The 27,649-nt window shown below is 46.5% G+C and overlaps 1 protein-coding gene across 1 annotated transcript in view; it reads right to left on the bottom strand.

Moving 5' to 3' along the window:
- Window positions 1–27,176, bottom strand: part of DISC1 (DISC1 scaffold protein) — a 303,581-nt gene extending 276,405 nt beyond the window's left edge. Inside the window, exons 1-3 of the mRNA XM_077751688.1 lie at window positions 27,167–27,176; window positions 24,402–25,393; window positions 15,360–15,429 (exon numbers count right to left, since the gene is read on the bottom strand). Coding sequence (XP_077607814.1) covers window positions 15,360–15,429; window positions 24,402–25,393; window positions 27,167–27,176 — 1,072 coding nt within the window. The remainder of the gene's footprint in view (window positions 1–15,359; window positions 15,430–24,401; window positions 25,394–27,166) is intronic.
- Between the last annotated feature and the right edge of the window lie 473 nt (window positions 27,177–27,649).

The raw sequence follows: 27,649 nt of genomic DNA, 5'->3' as shown, positions 1-27,649 counted from the left end.
CATTAATAACAAGATAAAAATTACAATCCTCATTTGCAGATGGAATGTAGTTTGATCTTTCCCTTGTTCATCCAACCACCATTTCTTAAGAGTCAACTTTGAGGGGCATCTGGATGGCTCAGTCAGTTAAGCGGCTGACTTCGGCTCAGGTCACGACCTCACGGTTCATGAGTTCGAGCCCCATGTTAGGCTCTGTGCTGACAGCTCAGAGCACAGAGCCTGCTTCAGATTCTGTGTCTTCCTCTCTCTCTCTCTCAAAAATAAATAAACATTTTTTTAAAAAGTCAACTTTGACCAGGCACTATGCTCAATGGAGATAAAATTAGACAAGGTCTCATTCTCTCCTTCGGACAGCTTACAGTTCAGCGGACTATAGTTCTAGTTCTAACACAATATAGATGAGGCTAGGGAAACATGCAGAGAACCCAAAAGAAGGAGCACTGAAGCCAAGTCTTGACAGTCTAATAGGATCAAATAAGGAGAAGGAGGGAGTGAGTGCAGGCAGAGGTGTAAACTGATCAGGAACAGACATTCTGCCTTCAGGAACTACTGAAGCATTAGAGAGAAAGCTACTGGCTGTGGGAAAGGAGTGGCAGGAAAAGAAATTACTGAGCTAGGCAAGGGTCAGGATGAGACAGGGTTACCGCGGGCTAAGTTTACCAGTTATCCTGAAAACATCCATCATGGAGAGATGTGAAATGGAAACGTGACCCTGTACGCTTTTGAGAAAGAAGACTGGTTACAAGGTGAAGTATGGATTGGAACAGGGAGAGAATAGAAGTAGGGACCCATCAAGAGATTACTGTGTTAGTCCAGGCAACAGCTGGTGAGATCTGAGGACAGAAGGAGGAGATATTTATGGGATGAAATCTAAAAGATACAGTGGCTCAAAGTCGGGGGCGGGGCTGGGGGGAGGGTCCAGCACAACTCCCAGTTTTTCTTGCTTGGCCCCATTCACTGCAGCAGGGGCCACAGCAAGAGGAGCTGGGCGATGCCAGAGATCAAGAACCTACAGAGGAAGAGATGGATCTCAGATTCTACACCTAAAATATTGGGGGGAAATGACGTCACATCTGCAAGTCCTTTCCTTTATTTAAGTTTATTTACTTTGAGACAGAGAGAGACAGAGAGTGAGACAGAGAGCATCCCAAGCAGGCTCTACACTGCCAGTGTGGAGCCCGATGCAGGGCTCGAACTCAAGAACCACAAGATCATGACTTGAGCCAAAATCTAGAGTTGGACACTTAACCAGCTGAGCCACCCAGGCGCCACCTCCTTTCCCTTATTAATGGAGAGATCTGACTGTCAGGAAACAAAGGGACCCTGAAAGCCACTGTCATGCTAGAATGAGCAGGCAAACAAAGTATGGGGGCACACAGAACTGTCAGATGAATGCGCTCACAGAACATGCAGAACCGAGAGGTGTTCAGGTTGTGGGGTTCAGAGACTTTGGCTGAGACTGTCTCGGGAGGTTGCTTAGATACTCTCTCCCTTCACCACTTCATCTTACAATGCCACTCAGTCCCCACACTGAGTATGTGCCTTGCCACTTTGTCTCGCTTGGTCTGTCTTTCCTCATAGAAACAAGACCAAAAGGCCAATGCACGATCTCACACTAATGGCTCAAGGAGGCAGAGGCAGCAGGGAGAGCTGGGTCAAAACTGTGTCAAGGTTCGGGGCGCCTGGGTGGCTTAGTTGGTTAAGCGTCCGACTTTCACTTAGGTCATGATCTCGCGGTTCGTGGGTTTGAGCCCCGCATCGGGCTCTGTGCTGACTGCCAGCTCAGAGCCTGGAGCCTGTTTCAGTCTGTGACTCCCTCTCTCTCTGACCCTCCCCTGCTCACACTGTCTCTCTCTCTCTCCTAGAAATAAATAAAACATTAAAAAATTAAAAAAAAAAAACTGTGTCAAGGTTCCTGGTCATGACTCCCAGCCGCCATCCCCAAAGTAAAGGTCAACAACTGTCCCTAGAGCTTTCTACTTAGAACAGAATGCTCTTTGGTTCTGCGCGGTATCTGCCTCCTTTCACCCGAAGACCCTGGTAAACAAAGATTTTTGCTTCCATGTCTCATAGGAAACTTACTCAAATTTCCCTATATAACTTTTTTTTAAAAGTGGGTCACGACTCATCTCCAAAAGCAGGGCCTCCAGAGCAAGTGACACATTCATGCCAAGCTTCAGCCCTCGTTGATTCGGAAGCAGGAGCAGTCAGAGCAGCAGACGGAAGGCTGCAGCGCTTGTTAAATCTGCAGGGAACAGCCATTCAGGGCTCTCTTCTGGTGTGAGTCTCTGTCATCCAGGATGTGTCAATAGCAAATTTGCTGTCAATTTTGTATGAGACAGGATGCAAGATTTAATTAAGTGCCTGGGCAGTTTGTAAAAACAGATTAGCTGTCCAACAGTAAATCACCAGGGCAAGGAGTCCCAAGTAGGGGCAGGGGCACCATAGCATGGACATTATGCAGAAGAAATGGACGTCATATTTGTAGATGACCATTTTATTTATTTTTTTAATGTTTTTTATTTATTTCTAGGAGAGAGAGAGAGACAGCGTGAGCAGGGGAGGCAGAGAGAGAGGGAGTCACAGACTGAAACAGGCTCCAGGCTGTGAGCTGGCAGTCAGCACAGAGCCTGACGCAGGGCTTGAACCCACGAACCGCGAGATCATGACCTAAGCGAAAGTCGGACGCTTAACCGACTAAGCCACCCAGGCGCCCCTGTAGATGACCATTTTAAATGGGTGAATTAAAATTGGACCTTAACCTGCTCTGCCCATGAAGGTACAGGTCACAAAGCAGCAGAGACCCACAGAAAAATGACCAGAGCATAGACTCAATCTCTCTTCAGTTCCTCTTGTCGTCAGTCTTCCATTTATGTCTCAATTTCCTCGCCTTTTTTTTTCTTCCATCCACCCTCAAAATCAGGATACCCAATTTTCTCAAAGCCCAAGCAGAGTTCCAAACTCATTTTCTCAATGTCATCCAATGTCATGCAACAGAAAATGAGGCAGAGAACAAGATTCAAGGTCATGAAATTTACCACGGAGAAGAAAAATAGTTTGCCACAGGAAGATGTGAAGAGTTAGTCAAGCCTTAAATGCCTCATTATAATTTGCATGTTTTAATATATATTGCTTTACCTCATTTCCAAATTTTTTGCAGCTGCAAAGAAATCAGGCTAGGTGCCAGGAAGGGTCTTATTGCCAAACAGAAAAGAAGAAGCCAAATCATTCTATCTTCTTTGCAGGGTACTAATGCTAACTGCTGGCAGACATTGTTCAAAAGAAGCCACGGCTCACACAGCACTGCCAAAGCTGTGCACCAAGCACCTCACGTACACCATGATCACACTTAACCTTCCACCCACACAGAAGGACAGGTATTCTCATTCGTAGTTTATCCAGGAGCGAACTGGTGCTCAAGTACACGTTATAGGGCAAAAGGGCACTGTCACCCTGGCACGGAGTCTCCTTACCTTGTCCTGGGACTCTCAGCTCTGCCTGCTGAGCTGACCTCACCCCGAGGTGCAGAGGGGGTTATGAAACATTCCACAGCTCACTGTATGTAAATTACACCTCCACTAAAAACATAGGGAAAATTAAAACTAAATATGTAAACACCTGTTAAATCTTTCACAGCTTGCCTAAAGGTATTGTTTAAGTACTGACTATCCCAGTTTGAACAGAGTTCATTATTTCTAATTGTCACTTCATGTAGAAATAGAAGGGTTAATTCTGCCGACTGAATTCAGCCATCAGTCAGTTCACCAACAGGACATTGGGCCAACCGGCCCCATAATAACCAGTTGATGGATTGAGCTTTTCCTTAATCTAACACACAAAAGCCCCCCTGGATGTGGTCACCGCCAGAGACAAATCAAAGGTTACTTTGCTCCCGAGGGAGGATTAGGACAAAAGTCTCTGGAAAATCTCTAAATAAGAGGCAACTTCAAACTAATATGTGAGAGCAGGTTTTAGAAGGGGAAGGACTGTATTAATTCACCACGGCTTCCCATCATCCAGCAGAGTGCTTAGAAACAGCAGGCATTCAATAAGTGTTTCCTGACTAAATGAATAAACTCTGTTCAGAGTGTTTCCATGTTAGTCTTCTTGTATATTTTTAACATCCTTCATTTTGAAATTCATATGTTGTTCTCAGGCATCCTTAATTGCTTCATGTGTGTGTGTTTCACGAAGCAGTGAGTGAACTACGCTACTATTTTTATCTGCTCGGCACCAACTCCCTCACCTTCTCGCAGCAGATGTACGCACCTCATCACAGAGACAGACAGGTAAACATGCTTGGCTAATTACACTGCCTCACCCCTTTGGCTACAACAACTGGTCCATGGAATTGGTACCAGCTCCAAGCCCCACCCTGAAAGTTTTCAAACTGGAGCCATGCAGGGAGTCACGGTACCATTAGTATAAAAGTCTTAAACTTCCACATGGAGTGAACTGGTATGATCGTCTTAAAACATTCCACCATTCAGGAGCACCTGGGTGGCTCAGTCGGTTAAGCATCTGACTTCGGCTTAGGTTATGATCTCATGGTTGGCGAACTCGAGCCCCGCGCTGGGCTCTGTGCTGACAGCTCAGAGCCTGGAGCCTGCTTCCGATTCTGTGTCTCCCTCTCTCTCTGCCCTTCCCCCACTTGTTCTCTCTTTCTCTCTCTCTCAAAAATAAACATTAAAAAATATATATTAAAAAAACATTCATCCATCCAAAAGTGGCCTAACTCTTCTCTGCTTGAAGATGGGCTAACTTTGGTGACTTGCTTCAAGTGAATAGAATGTGGTGGAATTAACACTACATAATTTTGTGGATGAAGTCATAAAAGGCAACAGACTTTCCTCCGCCTCCCTCCCTCCTCCGTTCCCCACCCCCAGGACACTCACCATCACGCTGTAAGGAAGCCGAACAGCCCCCATGGGAAGGCCACAAATGGGTGTTCCAGCCATAACCCCAGCTAACAGGCATCAACTGCCCAACAGGAGAGCTGGCCTTCAGATGACCCCAGGCCCCACTCATTCTGTGACCTTCCCTGGCTAAGGCCAGATGCAGCAAAGAAGAGCTCTCTCTGCTGAGATTTCCCCAAATTATAGATTTTTTTGAGCACAATAAATGCTGTCATTTTGATAAGCCCCTCAACCTGATGGGGGTCATTGGCTGCAAAGCAACAGATAACAGGAACAGATTTTGGTGCCGTAGCAGGTTTTGTCATGACAAAACCCAAAACATGTGGCCACAGATTTGGGACTGGGCAGTGCCTGGAAGTTGGAAGGGCCCTAAAGACATAGGAGAAACGTGATTAATCTTGAGAAGGCTGGGGGTGAAGACGTCAAGGAGACAGAGGGAAATGTCCATTAGAAGCTGGAACGAAGAGCGAAAGTTTGAAAACACTGTTACCCGAGGTGACACAGAAACTAGAAAGTGCACCCACTGAGCTGGGTAGTCTGGAGAGGGAGGTCTCCAGGCAGGGGCCTGAGGGACCACCTGGCTTCTCCTTGCCAGCCACACTACAGTGTAAGAAGCGAGGAAGAAGCGAAGGAAACGACCTCCTATAAAGAGGTCAGGACTTGCTGGGCTTGAAATTAACACTGGTCCTCTTCCCCAGCCTCTTCAGATGACAAACAATGCTAAACCGGGCTCCCAGGCAAAGATCAACCCCAGAATGCTTCCGGGAAATATGGTCAAGAGATGAGGCCAAGAACATAAACTGTAAAACCCTTTCTAAGATCTCAGGAAGATCACAGACCCTTCCAGGCAGTCAAACAGCCCTGTAAGAATCTGAGGACCATCGTTCCCCTACCTCACCTCCCATAAGCCTTACAGGGAGCCTGAAAAAGAGGCTATTCTTAAAGAGATCTGTGGGCATAGCTTTTGTCTGATGGAGTGGATTATAAATCGATTCATCTGAAACCCAAAACATTTTTCAAAGAATCATATCAAGCTGGAAAGAACAAGGAAAGTACAAGATGAGAAAAAGACATTTAGACCCCCAGTAAGTCCACTGCTTATAGGGGTGGGAAGCGGGCTGAGGGAACCACCTGGCTCCAAATTCAGGCTCCCACTTACGGACAAGGAAAGAGGACTCAGGGTGTGGAACCAGGAGCCCACGGGTCAGAGCTGAGCGCCATGGAAAATCACTCCCAGGCAGTAGGGATAAACCCTAATCAAGGAACTGGCAACAGAAGCCCAGCTGGATTTCAGAATTGCTGTGGACTTGTGGCAGCCAAGGACCCCCTATCTTCCCCCCTTTCTAGAACAAGTGTCTATAGCAGGGATGCCACGCATGTCCCACCATCCTATGTTGGGATTGTGGGGCGTGATAAGCTGTATCTTCAGTGCACAAGTGTTCTGAGCGATCATCAAGAGAAACTGTAGCCAAGACGCTGTGCTTGGAGAATCCTACCTGGGATGAATTACACGTGGAGCCCCCGGACATCCAGCCTGAACCAATCAGCATAAACCACCTGACACTTGAGTGACCATCACTGCAGGTGATTCCAAGTCCCAGCCTTCAAGCACCGCCCCCTCCCCCCAGGTGATGTCTGGAGTAGAGATAAGCTGCACCCACTCAGCCCCACCCAAAATGCAGGTTCATGAGCAAAATCAATATTGTCCTTGTTTTTCTTAAACAGTTTTGTCGAACGTAATTCACATGCCATACAATGCACCCATTTGGAGTATACAATTCAATGGGTTTGGGTACATTCCATTAGTTTTTATAATGGTGGTAAAATATGTATAATACAAAATTTGCCATTTAACCATTTTTAAGCATACAATCCAGTGGCATGAAGTACATTCACAATGCTGTGCAATCATCACCACTTACGTGTCTAAAACTTTTTATCATCTCAAACAGAAACCGTGCGGCTGTTAAGCAGTAACTCCCCATTCCCTTCCCCCAGTCCCTGTTAACCTCCAATCTACTTTGTTTCTGAACTTGCCTAGTCTAGGTATTTAATGTAAGTGGAATCATACAATATTTGTCCTTTTGTGTCTGGGTTATTTCACTGAACATAATGGTTTTTTAGTGTTTATATATTTTTGAAAGAAAGAGAGAGCACAAGTCAGGTAGAGACAAAGAGAGAGAGAGAGGGTGAGACAGAATCCCAAGCAGACTCCACGCTGTCAGTGCAGAGCCCAGTACGGGGCTCAAACTCACAAATGGTGAGATCATGACCTGAGCTGAAGTCGAGAGTTGGCTGCTTAACTGACTGAGTGACCCAGGCACCCCATGAGCATAATGTTTTTAAGATTCATCTCTTCTGTAAAAAAAAAAAAAAATAGATTCATCTGTGCCATAGCATGTATCAGGACTCCATTCCTTTTTATGGCTGAATAATATTCCACTGCAATGGATATGCCACAGTTTGTTTATCCATTCATCTACTGGTGGATATTTGGGTTTGTTGCAACCCCTTGGCTAATGTGAGTAATGTTGCATGAACATGAGCATACAAATATCTGTTTGAGACCCTGCTTTCAATTCCTTTGGGAACATACTTAGAGTAGAATTGATTGGTCGTGTTTAGTTTCCTGAGGAAACACAATAGCACCGCACCATTTTACATTCCCAGAGCAATGTGTGAGGGTTCCAATTTCTCCACATTCTCACCAATACTTGTTATTCACCATTTTTTTGATAGTAGCCATCCTAGTGGGCATGGCTTTGATTTGCATCTATACCTCAGCATTGTGGAGGATGTTTGCATCCATAATTAATAGTGATATTGATCTATAATTTTCTTTCTTGTGATGGCTTCGTCTTTGGTATCAGGATAATGCTGGCCTCATAGAATGAGTTAGGAAGTATTCTCTCCTCTTCTATTCTTCATAACAGTTAAAGAAGGGTTAGTGTTAAATTCCTCTTAGATAGATGATGGAATTAACCAGTAAAGGCATCTGGTCCTGGACCTTTTACTGTTGGAAAGTTTTTGATTACTAATTCCATTTCTTGACTCATTCTTCAGTCAATGTGGGTAATTTGTGCTTTTCTAAGAATTGGGCCATTTCATCCAGGTTATCCAATTTGTTGGCATACAAGTATTCATAGTATTCTCTCATTTTCATTTTTATTTCATACATTTGGGATTAATGTTCTCATTTTCATTTATAATTTTAGTTGTTCCCATTTTCTCTCTTTTTTTCTTCATCACTTTGGTTGATATTTTCAAAGAACTAAATTTTAGTTTTATTGATTCTCTCTATGGGTTTTCTATTTTCTATTTTATTTATCTCAGCTCTAATCTTTACTTCCTCCTGATAGCTTTGGGTTTAGTTTGCTTTTCTAGTTCACTAGTGTGTCAACTTAGTTTATTGATTTTGAGATCTTTTTCCTTTTTTTTTTTTTAATATAAGCATTTACTGCTATAAATTTTCCTCTGATTACTGCCTTGGTTGTATCCCATGAGTTCTGAGATGTTGGGTTTTCCTTTTCATTCACCTCTAAATGTTTTCTAATTTCTTTTCAGATGTCTTTTTTACCCATTAATTCTCTGAGTGTGTTCCTTAGTTTCTACATATTTTGTATACTTTCTAATTGTCCTTTGGTTTTCATTTTTAGCTTCACTGCATTGTGGTTGGAAATGATACTTTGTATGATTACAATCTTTTAAATTTATTGAGATTTATTTTGTGGCCCAACATGTGGTCTATCTTGGAGAATGTTCCATATGCACTTAAGAAAAATGTATTCTGCTCTTGACTGGGATGTTCTATATATGTCTGTTAAGTCTGGTAGATTTACAGTGTCAGTCAAGTCTCGATTGTCTAGATTTCTCAGCATTATTAAAAGTAGTATACTGAAGTCTCTAACTATAATAGAGAATCATATTCTGTTAATATTTGTTTCATATATTTGGGGGCTCTGTTGTTTGGTGCATGTATATTTAAAATTATAGTATCTTCCTGATGAATTGATGCTTTTATCAATATATCATGCCTCCTTTGTCTCATAACAGTTTTTTACTTAAAGTTTATTTTGTCTAATGGTATAGATACCCCAGATCTATTTTGGTTACCATTTGCATGGACTATGTTTTTCACTTTAATCTATTTGTGTCATTGGGTCTAAAGTGAGTCTCTTGTAAATAGTGTCTAGTTGGATCATTTTTAATCCATCTGTCAGTCTCTACCTTTTGATTACAAAATTTTTTTAATATTTATTAATTTTGGTGGGAGGAGGTGTCAGAGAAAGGGAGAAAAAGGATCCAAAGCAAGCTCCAAGCTGATAGCAGAGAGCTCAGTGTAGGGCTCAGACTCAAAAACTGCAAGATCATGACCTAAGCTAAAGTCAGATGCTTAACCAACTGAGCCACCCAGGTGCCCCTTGATTACAAAGTTTAATCCACTTACATTGAAAGAAATTATTGATAAAGAAGAACATAGTTCTAGGGCACCTGGGTGGCTCAGTTGGTAAAGCATCTGACTTTGGCTCAGGTCACAGTCTCATGGTTCATGAGTTTGAGCTCCACATCAGGTTCTGCACTGACAGTGCAGAGCTTGCTTGGGATTCTCTCTCTCTTTGTCTCTCTCTCTCTCTCTCTGTTCCTAACCTGCTTGAGCGTGCTTGCTCTCTCTCTCAAAATAAATAAATAACTTAAAAAAAAGAAAGAGGGACATATTTCTGCCATTTTCTTATTCATTTTCTGTATGTCTTTATTTTTCCTTCATTGCCTCTATTACTGTCTTCATTTGGGTTTAATTGATTTTTTTATACTGAACTGTTTTGATTCCTCTTGTGTATATTTTATTGATATTTTCTTTGTGGTTAACATGGGGGCTAAATTTACCACTCTAAAGCTAAAACAACATGATTTGAATTGATATCAACTCACCTTCAATAGAATATAAAAACTCTGCTCCTATACAGCTCCGTTCCTATTGCTGTCACAAATTACATCGTTTTACCCTGTGCACTCAGTATCATAGGTTTATAATTTATAAACTTTATGCATTTGATTTTTAAATCATGTAAAAAGTAAAAAGTGGCATTATAAACAAAAATATACAATAATACTGACTTTTATATTTGTCCCTCTATTTACCATTACTGACTTATTTATTTCCTCATATGACTTCAAGCTACTCTCTAATGTCCTTTCATTTCAACCTGAAGGACACCCATCAGCATTTCTTGCAGAGCAGGTCTAGTGGTAATGAACCCCTTTAGCTTTTGTTATCTGGAAACTTCTTACTATTTCCCTCATTTTTTTAATGTTTTGAGAGAGAGACAGAGTGCAAGTGGGGGAGGGGCAGAGAGAGAATGAGACACAGAATCGAAAGCAGGCTCCAGGCTCTGAGATGTCAGCACAGAGCTCAACACAGGACTTGAACTCACAAACCTCAAGATTATGATCTGAGCCAAAATTGGATACTGAACCACCCAGGCTCTCCTCTCCCTCATTTTTTTGAATGGCAGTTTTGCTGGGTATAGAATTCTTGATCACCAATTTTTTTCTTTCCACACTTTAAATATATCTTCCCTCTGCCTTCCCTCTCTACGGTAATGAGAAAATGGCTGTCAGTCTTATTGAGGATCCCTTGTATGTGATGAGTTGCTTCTCTCTTGCTACTTTCAAGATTATCTCTTGGTCTTTTACTTTTGACAATTTGATTATGCGTTTCCCTGTGGGTCTCTTTGAGGTTACCTCACTTGTAGTTCACTGAGCTCTTGAATTTGTAGATTGATATCTCTCACCAAATTCAGGAAGTGTTCAGCCACCATTTCTTCAAATATTCTTCTGCTCTTCTCTCTCTTCCCCTGGTACTCCCATAGGTATATGTTGGTTTGCTTGATAATGTCCCAGTGGCCTCTGAGACAATCTTCAATTTTCCTCATTTTTTTTCTTTCTTCTCTTCAGACTAAATTATTTTAATTGTTGTATCTTAAGTTTGCTGATTGTTTTTCTGCCTCCTCAGATAGACTGTTGAACCCTTCTAGTGAATATTTTACTTTAGCTATACTTTTCAGTTCAGAATTTGATTCCTTGTTACAACTTCTATTTATTTATTGATATTCCCATTTTGTTCATACATCATTTTTCTGATTTCCTTTAGTTCTTCATCCATGTTTCCTTTACCTCTTTGAACATCATTAGGACAGCTGTTTTAAAGTCTTTAATAAATCTGAGGTCTGGGCTTCTTCAAGGATGGTTTCTGTCCATTTATTTTGCCTCTTCCAAAGGGTCATGTGTTTCCATTTCTTTGTACGCCTTGAGATGCCTTGTTGAAAACTGGACACTTGAATATTATAACGTGATGACTCTGGAAATCAGATTTTCCAAATCCCCCAGGTTGTGGGGCTTTATGTTGTTTTTATTTTGTTGTCATCAACATGTTTGAAGGCTGAAGTAGTCCATCTGTTTAGATACTTTTCCAAACTATTTCTGCAAAGACTGTTCCTTGAGGAGTGTGATCACTGCAGTCTCTGTTTTTATAGCTAGTGTTCAGCCAGTTTTTAGGCAGAGATTTCCTCAAATGCCAGGAGAAAAAGAAAAAACAGAAAAGAAAGCATGGGGGAGGGGGGGAAGCAAAAAAGAAGAAACACACACAAAGACACCAAAACAAACAAACAAATTCCTCTCCCAGTCTTTGCAGATTGGTTCTGTGCCGGGGTATTCTTTCAACACTTCAGCAGGCCTGCCCTGAGCCCCAGGATCATCCTGCGAATGAAAGCTTAGGGTCTTCTCGGCTCTTCTCTGAGAATGTATCTTGCCCTGAGCAAGCAGGTGGTTTTCTAAATTTCCCTACATACATAGGTGCTTCTGAACTTCCCAAAGATGTGTCCCAGGTGTTTGGAGTTTGTTAGTTAACCTGGCAGTGTTTTCAAGCAATGTCTGCCATTTTTCCAGTCTCTGTCCTGTGTTAGCCAAAACAGAGACAAGCACTGATGTCTGTCAATTTGCCAGCACTTTGAGGAGATAAAACATGGAAATTTCTGTTCTGTGCCAAGTGCTCCTTTCTCTGGAACTCAAAGACATTTTTATGAGTGAAACTAGAAAGAAAGAGAGAAAAGCAACAAAACCAGAGGAGAGCCCCCCAGGTTCTCCTGGCAAACCTCTCAGACTCGAGGAGCCCCCTTCCCCCAAGACAGGGCACAGTCCCATGGCTGCTCGAACACAGAGGCAGAAGTGAGTCCACTCACAGACCATGAAGGCTGAGTATAAAGAAAAGTCACAGTTCTTAAAACCCCGGGTAAACCATGGGACAAACACAATCTCATTCGGATCCGATTTCAACAAATCTCATTACAACAAACCCTCCACCTCAGTGTCAATCAAACTTCCCTAATGACTTGGCCATCGGTTTATGAGAATTTAGTGATCACCTCCTATGCGCCAGTCCATGCGCTGTTCCAACTGGGTCCTGCAATGATCCATTTCCAACAACAGCCAGCTTCACGTCTCATGTCCAGATAATCAAACCGTCGGACGGTGGCTTTTACACCCCTCTGCGTTCTCTAAAATGCCCTTCCAGACGCATCCTCCACACCTTCCGGGCCCATTCTCCTCACGGGGCTGGATCCTCACCTACCCCACCTCCGCAGAAGTAGTTCCTCCCCTTTTGGAACTCCCTCTGTTTACATTTTAAGAGACGTGTTACATGCAACGTCACTATCATTATCGTGTACCATGCTATCTCCCCTCCCGGGCCATAAACTCCCTGAGATGAAAATCCTAAGGACAGCGCCCGGGGGGTCTTTAAAAATGGCCTTGTGTCTTCCTCGTAGCCCATCTGTACTCCAGATCGGTTCTCTGGACAGCTAGTGGAGCATCCTTTAGAAACAGGAGGAACGGAGTCTCCACCGCAGCCCTACTCAGTCAGAAGGTGCATTTAACACACGACGCAGGCAATTCACATATACGTTAAAGTTTGTGAAGCACTGTTATATACGAGATGCTCAGTAGGAATTTTGTTAAATAATGAGCCAAGTTCTACACACAAGTCTTCCCCACATGCACCCCGCCCAGGGGACTGCGGATGAGCTGAGTAATCCGTTCTCAGGCGGCAAGAGTGCTCGGCCCCTGCGCTCACTGAGCATGCCATCGGGGGCGCCTATGCGCTTAGCAGCAAGTAACTCACTCGTTCATCACAAAACACTGACTGACTCCGGCCCCACTACACGTTTCATCAGAATATTCACCTCTCCACACCCTGAACCAGGTTTGCAAGGTTTGCGAGTTTAAACAGAAAGGGGGAGGTATGTGAGTGGGTGTGTTAAGTACCTCCAGGGGTGCTTGCCCACAGACTCCTGGTGGATCAGGAAGGACAGAGCCCCTGACCAGCCCCTGCCTCTAGAATTCAGCCACAGCCCAGTCGTCCAGTAAGTAGATCCCTGCACCCGTGCTTTCTCACACCCCAATCTACCTCCCAACCATCCAGAAGGCCTGTGAAATGCAGAAGGCCCATCCCACCCCCAAACTTGTCATTCGGGAGACCTTCTCATTCTTGACACAGAAATAAAAAAAAATGCAGACGGAAACACTACACAAAGGTGTCTTTGTTCCTCTGGCTTCCCCGATGAGGCATATCTTATCCAACTGTGCTCCCTTGGGTGTTTCAGAGCTCTCTGGAGAAAAGACGGAAGAAGGGAGGCCTTTGTTTAATGAAGCCCACTGAGGAAACCAAGCCCGGAAAGTTCACCAGGCCTCGATCAGAAAAAGAGGGCCTGGTTTTCCACTTGTGTCTTCGGCTTTGTGTGTTAGAGCAGAGCTGTGCACTAACGGCCCAGGCCAGAGACAAGTCATTTGGGCAGCAGTAGGGCGCTTCAAACTAGGTTCCCTTCACAGACAAAAGTCAGCAGTGCAGGCACTGCTCATGTGCTCCCCACATCCAGCTGTGCCGGGTTCGTGGGGGGCCCTCACCTCAGACCCGCCTCCTCCCTCACAGCCAGCACCCTCCCCAAAATCAAGACGACCTGTAGAAAGAGCGGTAGAGTTTAGAGCTCTCCTTCCTCCCACCCGGGCACGCTCTCACCCCCACCTCAGTGGTAAATGTACTGACAACGCGACACAGAACCAGCCCCGAGTGTTTCTAGAATAGGATTTGCCACCTCCTTTTGGAGATCACTCACACCACTCATGTGGTGCCCCAGTGCCAGCGGGCTGTGATGTATTCATTGGGAATACAAGAATACGGGTCAATAGGGCTGAAGACCCAGGCCCCTAAGCTAAGAATCCTTAAGCCTACATTCCATTTCCAGACCAGTCCTGAGTGTGCTGAACCTGGTTATCCCCAGGACTATCTATCAAATTCATAAGGGTCTGGGGGAACCCGGATGTTAAGCCCTCTCTCTTCCCCAGATCCAGGAGAAATGGCTGTGAATTCTTGCAATTGGCATTCAGAATCCTGAAGACTTTTCCCGAGCCAACCATCCCTGAAATCCTTCCTTCAACCCAGTCTGCTCTGTGTCCTCTAAGCTGTCATATCAGCCCTTTCTGCTCCAGCTCCTACTCTGGGATGGTCATGTCAACTGTTTTTTTCTGGTATCTGGACAACTACTCCATCTTCTGGTCTCATGTTACTACTCCTTTCTAGCAAACATTTGGGTCCATCGACATGGGAGTTTGGTACATTTGACCCCTTTGGCACAGGCTGGCATTTCTTAAACTCATCTCATTTTCTCTCTCTGGTCCTGGAGAGTATAAAGTCAAAAAGCTCCTGGAGGGCTTAGATTTACAGGCATCCTAAGATCAGATAAAATGTGTCCAGGGGTGCCTGGGTAGCTCAGTTGGTTAAGCGTCTGACTTTGGCTCGGGTCATGGTCTCACTGTTCGTGAGTTTGAGCCCATGTCGGGCTCTGTGCTGACAGCTAGCTCAGAGCCTGGAGCGTGCTTCAGATTCTGTGTCTCCCTCTCTCTCTGCCCCTCCCCCACTCGTGCTTTCCCTCTCTCTCTCAAAAATAAATAAACATTAAAAAAATAAAACTTAAAAATTAAAAAAATAAAATGTGTCCACCTTACTTTTCTATTCCTGCTACCTTACCTAGCACATTATAGGTATTCAACAAAGAGTTTTTTTGATGAATGAATAAATTATAGATATATCACACTTTAGGCAGGCAGATGATGAGGTAATATAACTTTCATTGTGCAAGTACTCCAGGTATTTCTGGATGATCAACAAATTTATAACCCAAGTGATTAATGCGCAGAAAGTGCTTTGAAATCCATAAAATAATAGTGTGGTAAGACAGTGAATTGTTACTGGGTAGCGGCGATCAGAGGAATAGACCACATAATTCATTGAGGTATAGAGAGCAGGTATGAATGAGGATAAAAGAGAAATGGGACATTCCAGAGAAAACGAGAAATAATAAATAAATAAATAAATAAATAAATAAAACTCACCCTTATCATAATCATCATCCTCAACTGCTTTTTCTTGAAGTTTCTGAAGCTTTAATCTTAAGGATTTTACCTACATTGGTTTGAAGGGGGAGAAAAAATGAAAGCCAAATTACAATAGCATTCAAGCAAACTTATTTTCTTTTAAGCCAAGAACATTTCGAAACTATTTCAAAACTGAAATTCCTTATTCTCCTTTAAAAAAAGAACCACAAATATACATTTTTCCCATGCCAGATGCATTCATTTCTCAAAAAAAAAAAGTTATATAAAGAGAAAGTGTAATTTGAGTATAAAACCCACAGAAAGAGAAAGTTATTTTAAACAAAAACATCACATTGTACCCTTATCTGCATGGGGGGTAAAATGCATAATAAAAAGGACACAAATTTCCTGACCTGACCAAGGGCTCGTCGTTCTCAAAATCACATTAAAATTATGAAGATAAACACACTGAGACTGAAAGAGCAGCCAAGACAAAGGAGAACGTGAGCTTCCACTCGGCAGGCTGTCCCGCCACCTGGGTGACAATGACGGGAAGCACTTCATAAAACCCTTCTAGAAACCTAGAAATGGCATCGTCTTATTTAACCCACATTGAGACACAACGATCCCATCGTTTGTCAGAGAGTGAACAGTACATTAATTTTTAATTATTTTTCTTCTCGACAGGAGGCCCAGGGATCTTCTGAAGATAGATCCGTGGCCTATCAGTGAGTGGATCTGGCCTTTCTCCCTGGAACACACCTTCCTCCCATCCTTTGCCTGCTTCACACCCACATGTCCTTCAACGCCCAACTCAAGTGTCTTCTCTCCAGCCTGTGTTAAAGGTCCTTTCTCCATACTGCCTTAGGGACCTGTCCTTGACCTATTCGTATGACCCATTTAACAAATATTTACTGAGTGTCTTCTCAGTGTCAGCCACCAGTTTGAGGTGTCGAGGGTACAGCACAAAATTCTAAGCGTCTCTCAATGTGCATTCTTGTGCAGGAAGACAAAAATCAACATAACGAGTACGTTTTATGGAGCCTTAGAAACTGATGACTGTTAGGAAAGAAGAAACACTGTAGAACCCAGTAAAGGGCATCAAAATGCTGGCAGACGGTGGGGCTGCAGTTTTAAATCAGATCTCGCTGACATTTGGGCAAAGATCTAAAAGTGGTAAGAGGGGAAACCTGGGGGATCCCAGAGAGAACATTTCAACATAGAGAAGAGTCAGAGCAGAGGTTCCGGGCAGAAGTGTCACTGGCCTTACAAAGTAGAGGCAGGAGACCACTGAGTCTGAGGTGGCTTGGTTGAGTGGTGGGGGTGTCAGGGCTGTAGATGAGGAGGTCAGAGAGGCGATGGGGAATGCATCATGAAGAGACTCAAAGACATTAAAAAGTTCTGATGTCACGCTGAGGGTGAAGGGGGGCAGCCAGGGGGTGGGGGTGGGGTTTGAGCCCAAAGTCCATGATCTGATTGAGGTTTCAACAGCTTCACTCTGCCTGCGGTGGGCAAGGGCAGAAGTCGGATGCCCAAGGGAGGCCATGGAAATCACCCAGGAAGGAGGGGACAGTGGCCTGAATGAGAGTGGGCACAGAGAAGACGTTGAAAAGGGATGTGATCCTGGACACATTCAGAAAACGGCTGTTGGAAGACAGAAAATTTGCTAATAGATCACAGGTAGGGGGCGAGAAAGTCAAAATAAGGCTGGGTTCTTGGTCTGAGCTTGCGGGAAGAATGGAGTTGCACGAAATTATCGTAGTACTCAGGACACCACAGCACAGCTATTGTTTTGTTTTGTCTCCATTAACCCTTGGGCGTCTTGAGGGCAAGAACTCTTTTCCAGTCATGTAGAAAACGGCAGTGGTCAATGTTCCTTGCTTCTCCACTGCTCTGGGCACATGGAAAGATTACACTTCCCTCCCCACCTTGCTGTGCGGCTGCAAGCGTTAGAGGTCACTTCTGCACTGGGCATTGAATTGCTCTTGTAGGGTCCCTTACTGTTTTCCTCCTTGTCCCAGTGACTGGCTCACATGTCCAGGTAGTGCAGGCAGGCTTCCTGAGCAACGCTGTGGAGCGGATCCCCCAACCACCTCTGCGAAATGCGACTTTTAAGCAAAAAACACAACTTTGGCCTGTGAAGACTCAGATATCGTGTTGCTGTCTGTTATAACTTATTCTAATAACAACCTCCTAGGCCAGGCACAAGTCAGTCAGTAAATACTTCCTGAATGAATGAACAATTATGTTAACCCCTTTAGCCTTGATCTGCTCCAGATTACAGGTGCAAATTTTACCGGTGACGCAGGGGTACATATTCGGGATGGAAGAAAGTCAGCATGGGTGGTTCAACTGCCTTGCAAAGTGTCCTATTACCATCGCCACACCCGTGAGGTGGTATTATTAAAGTTACTGGAGCTGAAGCAGAAGAACTACAGGAAAGAAAGTCAAAGACAACTTCAATCGGGGCGCCTGGGTGGCTCAGTTGGTTGATCGTCCGACTTCGGCTCAGGTCATGATCTCATGGTTCGTGGGTTCAGACCCCACATCAGGCTCTATGCTGACAGCTAGCTCAGAGCCTGGAGCCTGCTTCAGATTCTGTGTCTCCCTCTCTCTCTCTAACCCTCCACTGCTCATGCTGTCTCTTTCTCTCTCAGAAATAAATAAAAACATTAAAAATTTAAAAATTTTTAAAAAAAAGCAAAGACAATTTCATTCATAGCCAACATCCACTTCACTTTGTCCCCTTCAACCAATGATCCCTGTAGGACACCGAACTGATGCCCCAGGAGATGTTTGAATGTCTATCTTTGCTGCAAGCAGAGCCCCCGATGGTCATGTCTCATCCAGTGACACAACCCTATAAGGCAGGCAATTCCTCTCTGTGTCCCCCAGCTTCCAGAAGCTCAGGCAGGGCTCACTTACAAGATTCTCGTCTCTTCCCTCCTCTGCACACCCAGTTAGTATTTCCTTTGATCACAATTTTCTCAGCCCATGCAATCCCAGGCAATGTCCCTGGGTGGCTATTTCTAAACAGCATAAAACACACGTTCTGTCAATCCTCATTCATGGCCGTCGTGTTCTATAAAGTCACGGGAAATGCTCAGTTAGCAAATACGAAACCATTGCTTCTAGGGGAAACGAGGGTTCGGCTTCTGAGAGCCTCTGATCACACCTTTGCCAACTGATCAAGATGTAACCTTGTTTTACGTGTGCTTCCGTTTAAAGATGCCTTCCATAATATTTATTGCTGGTTCATTAACACAGAACTCGCGGCCCCCAGCGCTACAGCTCACGCCTGAACAAAGCTCATTCAACACGTTTCCTGCGAAAGGCACAATGCAGCCTTCTTGCGGCTGGGAACGCGGGTCGGCATGGCAGCCCGAAACTGGTCGACCATTTTAAACAGGGAAATGGCCAACAGAAGCACTAACTAGGCCACAAAAAGGATACACCTCAAACAAGAAGGTGGAACCACCTTGCTCAGCCTCAGCTGGGAAAGTGCACATCGTGCAACTCAACTTTCTTTTTTAAGTTTTGTATTTATTTATTTATTTTCAGAGAGACAGAGAGAGAGAGCATGAGCAGGAGAGGGGGAGAGGGAGAGAGAGAATCCCAAGCAGTCTGTCCGCTGTTAGCACGGAGCCCGATGCTAGGCTCGGACTCACAAACTGCGAGATCATGACCTGAGCCAAAATCAAGAGTTAATGGACGCTTAACCGATAGAACCACCCAGGTGCCCCCAGGCGACTCAACTTTTTAGTCACTCTGCACACGTCTGCAAATGCCCAGGAAAGCACTGGGAGCATCGACTTTGGAGCTGGCGATAAACTGTAGAAAGTAAGCAAATTCGTGAATATAGGAGCCACAAATGCTGAGGACCGGCTGTATTGTAAAAGGAGTTAAAACTCAAATTCCTGAGACTCGCTTTTTTTACTTAAAGGGCAAGGGAGAGGGGAGTTAAGGAATTAGAATATAGTATCTGAAAGGCCCCAAAAACCCAGAACCCTAGGATCCCCGTCTTTCAGAGGACATTTCCCCAATCCTGAATGTCCCTCCAGTACCTTGAATGAGCAAGCTGGAGCCTTTGCACAAACATGATACAAAGAGAAGCACACCCCCCTGAAAAAAAACCAGGCCCTCCTCATGCCAGACCAGTCCAGCTGTCAGGGGCCTTGTCTTCCTATTGAAACCCTATGCCCTGGACCTCGTTCTTTCTGTCACTTCTACCACACTGAATAAAGTTAATTCCTCTTCCACATGGCAGACATTCGAATAATTGAAAACAGTATAGTGTCATCCCTGTTCATGTGTTACTTTACCGTAAACAAAGGTGCTTAAGCTACAGATATCATTTGAGACAAGAGTTTGATTTGAACTATGGGGGGGAGGGGGGAGGGTGCATTGTTTTTCTTGGACCCAAATTCTTTTGTTCTGAGCTATGTCTCTAATGATGATAATGACCAATATTCTGGGCACTTGCTCAGTGCCAGACCCTGTCGGGAGCACCCCATAGGTGCGAGCACATCCGCATGAGAATCTGATGAGGTAGGTACCATGGTTTTTTTTAATCTCCGCCTTCTAACAAGAGCATCTTAAGGCACAGAACAATTGGGGCACCTGGGTGGCTCAGTCGACTGAGCATCCGACTTCAGCTCAGGTCATGACCTCACGGTTCGTGAGTTTGAGCCCCTCATCGGGCTCTGTGCTGACAGCTCAGAGCCTGGAGCCTGCTTCGGGTTCTGTGTCTCCCTCCCTCTCCGCCCCTCCCCTGCTCACACTCTGTCTCTCTCTCTCTCAAAAATAAATAAACATTAAAAAAACTAAAAAAATAAAATAAAAGGCACAGAACAATTAAGCAAATTGCCAAAAGTCACACAGCTGGGGGGGGGGGAATGCCAGGCTGCCACCCAGGCCGTCCCATTAACTTGCCACACAGCAGGGCCCTGTGGGATTGCACACACGCCCACAGGCCCCGGCAGGTGCCCCCAGGCAGCAGGGCTGACCTCTTCCAGAATCCCACCGGTGCAGGCGCTGCCCCAGGCGTGCAAGCCTCAAGCGTGAACCAGGAGCCACCTTACTCTTCTTCCCCACAGTTGAAACACCTCTCTAGTGGACTGTGACTGATTAATTATTTTTAAAAGCTGCATTTGGATGATAAAGGAGCAAGGAAAAGATGTATCTAGGATTGACTGTATTTTTTTAAGTCAAAAATCATGAAGTCCAAAAGGTAAGTCAAGGTGGCTTTCTGCAGTCAGAACCCCCGGAATGCCAACTTTCAGGCCCCGAAATGACCCGGTAGGTCAGGGAACTGGCAGCGTGAGCCCGTGGCGTGGCTGGGCCCCAGGAGCCACAGCTGCTCAGGATGTCACAAACTCCAGTTTATTAAAAACAAGATTTTCAAGGGGCGCCTGGGTGGCTCAGTCAGCTAAGCGACTGACTTTGGCTCAGGCCCTGACCTCCGGGTTCCTGAATTTGAGCCTCGCATCAGGCTCTCTGCTGTCAATGCAGAGCCTGCTTTGGATTCTCTGTCTCCCCCCCGCCCCCCAACCCCTGACCTTCCGCAGCTCATGCACTCCTTCTTGCTCTCAAAAATAAACATTAAAAAAAATTTTTTTTCAGAAGGATGTAATTTACCTGCCGGTAAGAGAAGTTAAAAGAAAGGGAAAAATTCTCAGTGTCACCAAAACCCAGCAAGCTGAATCATGTGGACTGCAGAGGAGTCACTGCCAAGGTGAGGTTCTGCTTATTCGGCTATTTGGGATGGGGAGAAGCTGGTCATTATAACGGCATTCTACTTTTGCTTCACTTGCATCAAAGCTTGAATTTTTGAGATGGAGAAATACACATATGTTGTTGAAATTTGTTAAGAGAGATTTTGGCAGTAAAGTACTGAAAACTGACCTTTTGAGTTGGAATGATAATACAAACTTCCCCTTAGTGCCTGTGACCTTGTGATTCGTCATAAGAAATACATATTTGGTCTTTGTTCATTTCTGACACAGAGCGCTTAAAACCCTAGACATTTCCTGTGAGGAGGGCAATAAAGTTATCTTTTGTTATGTTAAGAAGGTGACTCGTGGAAGAGACCTAAGGCTGTGGGCTTGTTGCCAGGGGAACCAACCTCGTGATTGGAGAGGAAGGAAGCTTACAGCCCCATCCCCCTCCCCCCGCCACCTTCTGGGAGAATAGAGGGGCTGCAGGTTGAATCAATCCCAAATAGCCAGTGATTTTATCAGTACCACCTACGTAGTGAAGCCTCCATAAAAACCCAAAGGACAGAGGCACCTGGGTGGCTCAGTCAGTTGAGTGTCCAACTTCAGCTCACATCATGATCTCACGGTTCGTGGGTTCGAGCCCCATATCGGGCTCTGTGCTGACAGCTCAGAGCCTGGAGCCTGCTTCAGATTCTTTGTCTCCCTCTCCCTCTTCCTCTGCCCATCCTCTGCTTTCGCGCTCTCTCTCTCAAAATAAATAAACATTAAAAAAATTAAAAATACCCAAAGGACAGCGTTGGGAGAAATTTCAGGTTGGCAAACACGTGGACATTCAGGGAGATCGGTGTGCCCTGTGCCTCTCTTCTGTCTGGCTGATCCTGAGTTAGATCCTTCTATAATAAATACATAATCTATTAAGTAAACTGCTTCTCTGGGCTCTGTAAGCCTCTCTACAAATTAATCGAACCCAAAGAGAAGGTGGTCGTCAGAGCCTCCCATCCATAGCAGGTGGGTCAGAAGCACAGGTGATGGCCTGAACCTGAACGGGCATCTGAAGAAGAGGCAGGCGGTTAAGCTGTGGGATCTGATACTACCTCTGGGTACACGCAGTCAGAATCACGTTGAGTTACAGGACACGCAGCTGGTGTTGGAAAATTGTTGGTAGGGGCAAACCAGGGTTGGAATGGGTCTTCCTACGCCTTAGCCAGTCGATCCAAGAAAGTTGCCAATTAAGTCTCTGTGGTCCCTCTTGACAAAAGATTAATTATTTCACTAAAAACAAAAATGACCCAAGCAACCGCTGAGGGCCAGGAAGTATGCTAGGCTTCAGGCATCCAAAACTGTCCCAGAGACATGGCCTGTGGTTACAGGGCTCATGGTTGAGTACAGAACTCGGAACCTCAAGCAAATGATTATTAAATGTGAGGAGCGCTATAGGGGGCCACATCCAGAGTGCTAGGGGAGCAAAATGGAAGGAGGGATTCGCCAGACCAGAGGGGGTAGGAAATGTCTCACAAGGAAGTGGCTTTAGACCCACACCAAGGGGATTACAGGAGCTTGGCAGATGGAAAAGTGCAGGAAGATCATTCTAGGCAGAGAGAAAACAGTAACCAAAGGCCTGAGGCACAGCTCTCCCTGGTGTCTTTAGGAACAGGAAGCAGCACCAGATGGCTGAGCCGGCAGGGGTGGGGCATGGGGGCAGGCTGGAGCGGGTCCGGAAAGGTCTCAATTAGCAGGATAAGGGACTTGGCTGCCATCCCCAGAAGAGCAATGGACCATCAAGCGTTTGAAGCCAAGGAATCACACTCTCCCACCCGTGCTCCGGAAGGTAACTCTACTGGCATGCGGGGGGGGGTGAACGGGGCAAGAGAGACACAGGAGGAAGGGACATCGCTTATGAAACCCAGGTTAAAATAGCAAGGACTTGAACCTGGGCAGAGGCCGAGGCCGTGAGAGGCACGTTGGCTGTAGGACTAAGAAGGCTGACCAGATGTGGGGGTGAGGAGGAGGGGGAACTGGATGGATTCCATTCATTAAAATCAGCAAGTATGTATCAAGAGCAGGGCCCTTTAGAACGGGTTTGGTGGGGAAGACAGCGGCATCTGTATTGACAATCTAACTCCGGATTCTGGGCATCGCATCCGCGGGGAACAGAGACCTGCGTGCATATCCCGCCGGGCTCTGCAGTCTACCGGAGCTGAGGTCCCCGTGGGCTAGATCAGGGCCAACAGGGCCAGGAGCATCAGGCCAGAGGTAAAGAACTGAAAGTAAATGAGGTGCGGGGCACCTGGGTGGCTCAGTCGGTTAAGGGTCCAACTTCGGCTCAGGGCATGTTCTCGAGGTTCATGAGTTCAAGCCCCACGTCGGACTCTCTGCTGTCAGCACAGAGCCCACTTCAAATCCTGTCTCTCCCTCTCTCTCTGCCCCTCTCCGGCTCTCTCTCTCTCTCTCTCTCTCAAAAATAAATAACCATTAGGAAAAAGATAAAAAGAAAGTAAATGAGGTGCAATGGCTAGAAACGAACATGACCTTCACACTTTCGGGTTCTTCTCCCAAATGCCTGATGAGCGGGCACTCACTTCCTTACATACATGTACAAATGTATGCACACGTACACACAACACAAGCACCCATATCACACGCACACACAGCCCAGGAGGAAAACACAGCCTTGCAGCAGGACGAGCCACACAGTGCAGCGTGTCAGCCATGAAGCACCGAAGCCTGGGTCTCCAGGAACTTCTCGGGAGAACCAGCCTGCAGGCCAGGTGCGCTCCTAGGACAACGGGGTGAACAGCACTGCCCCACTGCCAGAGCGTGCGTGCCTACGGTCAGTCCCCGTCTCCAAAGTCCCGGCACACTCGCTGCAGCCACAGAACTCTCCTGTGCGGCGTCACCACCTCTAAACACGGAAACTGAGAGCCCACGAGATGTAATGCCCAGGAGCGGGGTCTCCTGACTGCATCAGGCGGTTCACTGCGAGCGGACGAAATACACTGAGGATGGAAAGAGTGAACAAAGCCCGGCCCCACCCCCACTGCAGGGCATCANCCCCACACACACCCCAGCCAGCTCCAGCTCCCCAGCCACCACCCCCCCCAACCCCAGGCCTGAATTTCCTGTTTCAACGCCCAGCTGGGCAGGGCTAACCACACATCCCTTAGGCCAGGAACTTCAGAGGCACCAGCAACCCAACAGAGAGAGAATCAGAGCGTCCGAGTGACAGAGAAGATGAGAAGGAGAACAGATTTGTGTCCACACTGAAAGAGAAGAAGCAGAAGTTGCAGCGACATCTTTTTGCAGCCAGTTGCAAAAGGAGCCCGAGCTTGTGAGAGTCACCAACCTCCAGGCGCCTCTGGTCGCTCAGCAGGCAGTCCAGCAGCAGGGGCTCGCACCTCCTGAGTAGGGCTTCCCAGTGGGGAGCGTCCCCCACACCCCTGCCCTCTGACCACGAGGGGGCCGGGGGGCAGGGAGAGGCAGTGTCCGTGTCCGGTAAAAAACGAGTTTCACACTCCAGCCAGGAGCTGCCCGCTGCCATCTGGGCAGAGTCGGCCGGGTTCTGGGCAGCCTTGACATTGAAGTGGGGAGAGGGAAGTCGAGGGTGTGTGGGGGGCCTGTCCAAGCCGGCATCTTTGGCTCCCATCTCCACGGGGCTCTGACAAGGGGCCTCAGCCTCTCTGGGCGGCGGGCAGCCTTCCGCTTCCCCGCGTTCCCCAGCAGAGCTGAGCGAGAGGCGTATGAAGCTAAAGCTGGAAATAAAAGCATCCTGAGAGCTGGCAGGGGCTGACGGGACCGTGGGGCCACTTGCGAGGCTGCACCTGCTGCCGTTCACCTCCTCTGGGGACAGACAGCCTTTTGTCCAGGTGCCCTTTGCTCTTTCGCCTCCAGCAGCATCCCTGCCAGGGCCTGTGGCCTCAGAACTGTCCATGGATGGGAGCAGCCCCTGCCACCCAGTGTCCCCAGGGCCACACGACCTGGTCAGCCTGGCAGGTAGTTTGGTGTCAGCTCTGAGCTGAATCCCAGAGAGCCCTGAAGGTCCTCTCCCAGGGGTCAGAGCCAGTCCTGGGGGGCCCACCGCCGTCAGAGCCGACGCTGCGGGGCTCCCGGCTGAGGGGCCTCGCCACTGGCCTCCAAGTTCAAGGCCGCACCATCCGGCCCTGGACTCAGACTGGAGGGACTCCTCACTGCACGCTCCTCCCTGAGCCCGTAGCGGAGTGGCCACCGCTGGGTAGAGGAACCCGATCCAGGGCCCAGCTGCGCTTCTCATGTAGCCTGGCCTCCGTGCCAGCCGCCTCCTCCGAAAAGACGATGCAGGTGGTAAGCGATTCTGGCTGCCTGGGAGGAAAAGAGAAAACAGCACCATAAGCACACAGATCTCACCAGCTCAGCTAGAACTGCATGTGGAGAGCATCCTAGGTTTAGAGGTCACCGCTCCATGCATCTGTCAAAGAGAGACGCCGGCTCGGTGGTCATGGGGCCAGCGTGGGACAAAAATTCTGATGAGTCTCTCGCAGTGCTTGCCTCAAACATGTAGAGGCAACAGAGCGTCTGAGCTCCTCTGGTGAGCAGAGCAGCTGGCGTTGCTGCGAGGTAGGACAGCACGTCAGCAGTCCCAGTGGGGACGAAAGCTCGGGGCTCCCTCAGAACCTTCTGGCACCTTGCCTGTCAGGCTTTTAGACACATCAGCCCTTTTAGCCCTGAGCGGGGCCTGGAAAGCAAATGCCAGCACACTCCTCAGAAAGAAGGCCGATCCCTTATCCTAGCTACGTATTGAACAGTGTGTGAGTTTTCATGATCTGAGCCAGCCACGACCCCGCACGCCTCTGGACCACGGAGAGCCAGCTGGGACACAGCTTATGCCCATCAGTTCCTCTCTCACACACAGGGGATCACAGGGCGCCCTGCCTGACGTGCTCTGCAAGCCAGCGATGCAAAAGGAACAGAAACAATTAAAAAAAAATGCTGATACCTCAAGGGCAGGATCAGAGAGCAGATGGGAACCTAGACTCTGGCACCTCCCTGCCTGGTTCCAAGCCTGGCTGTGCCCTTGCTAGCTGTGACCTTCCACAAGTTACTTAACCTCTCTGTGCCTCAGCCTGCTTATTAGTAAAATGGAAATATTAACCGTACCTGTGCCTCAGTTTGCTTATCAGTAAAATGGAGATATTAACAGTACTTCTCTCACAGGGTAACTGTGAGCATTTAACTAAATGAGTTACTATATTCAGACAGCCTAGAACAGTGCCTGCCACACATGATAAGTATGATAAAAGTGTTAAGTATTATTTTTACATTGCATAGCACATTGTTACTCATAATACGTCCGCCATGTCTACATTAATTTCATTTGCTCCCTACCAAACTCCTGTGAATCAACCAAACCAGGAATTATAACTTTCCTTTTACAGTTAAGGAAACTGAGGCGTGGAGAAATGGACATTCCAGAAATGCCTGCAAGTGACTGGCTGACCAATGTCAAAGTCTCTTGGTTCTCCAGGCCCACACAGTGCTGCCTGTCACACCACGAGGAGATGAGACGGGACGCAAACAGGTAACAGCAGGCAGTGCTGAGCACGGCTGTGGGTGTACTTCAGCCTGTGGTGAGGAGTGGAACACAGCTTCCCACCAGGCCCACACATCCTGCTCTGCCCCCAGTGCATGGACAGGCCCAGGATCTTTGTCACGGTAAACAGAAGGTGCTAGGCACTTAGCCTCTCCCTGTGTTATGATCGTGGCACACATCAGTCTTTGGGATGGGTGTCAGAGATAATCCCTGGGGTAATGAGCGCAATGACCCATGGGCCACCTGTTCCCTGAATTTGAGCATCAAAGGACAAGAGAGCCAAGACGTGTTCACCCAGTGTCTTTCTTGCCAACTGCCTGGTCCAGGGGAAGAGCTAATACCACCTGTGTATGTAGGCTTCTGGAAGCTGGCAGTGAAGGGAGGAACGTAAGGGCTATGAGGGTGGGAGAGGAAGTAAGGGTAAAGGAAGGGAGGGAAGTATGTAACATACAACCCTAGGAGCTTGATACCATTTTCATTTTATAAATAATAAAATTAAAGCTCAGAATTTTAATTTGCCCCAGAACTCCCAGATCCTGGTTTACCAAAGCCCATTTTGCTCATTACAGAACAATAAACTAGCATTTAAGTTGCCTGATGAAAGATGAATCAATTAATGGATGGATGGATGAAGGGAGGGAGAGATGCATGAACCAAAGCCTATGTGATTCCAAAACACACGCTCTTGCTATATCCTTTGCCTCCAAGTATATCACTTAGGATGAGAACTTGAAATGACAGGAAGTCAGAACAAAGACTGACTTTCTTTTTTCTTGACAGAGGCCACACAAAGTTGGGATTGGTAGAAAAGGACATGATGAAAATGTACAGAAAATGTACAGATGGAATCATTAATAGGCCAAATTGGACCACCTGTTCGGATGGTAAGAAAGAAAGAAGGAAAGAAGGAAAGAAAGAAAGAAAGAAAGAAAGAAAGAAAGAAAGAAAGAAAGAAAGGGGGAGGGAGGGAGGGAAGGAAGGAAGGAAGAGAAAGAACATCAACAAGGATTAAGGAGGGCACTTGTCAT

Source organism: Crocuta crocuta, unplaced genomic scaffold (assembly GCF_008692635.1).
Source record: "Crocuta crocuta isolate KB4526 unplaced genomic scaffold, BGI_CrCroc_1.0 scaffold59, whole genome shotgun sequence".
Classification (NCBI taxonomy): Eukaryota; Metazoa; Chordata; class Mammalia; order Carnivora; family Hyaenidae; genus Crocuta; species Crocuta crocuta.
This window is presented reverse-complemented; position numbering and strand designations above follow the sequence as displayed.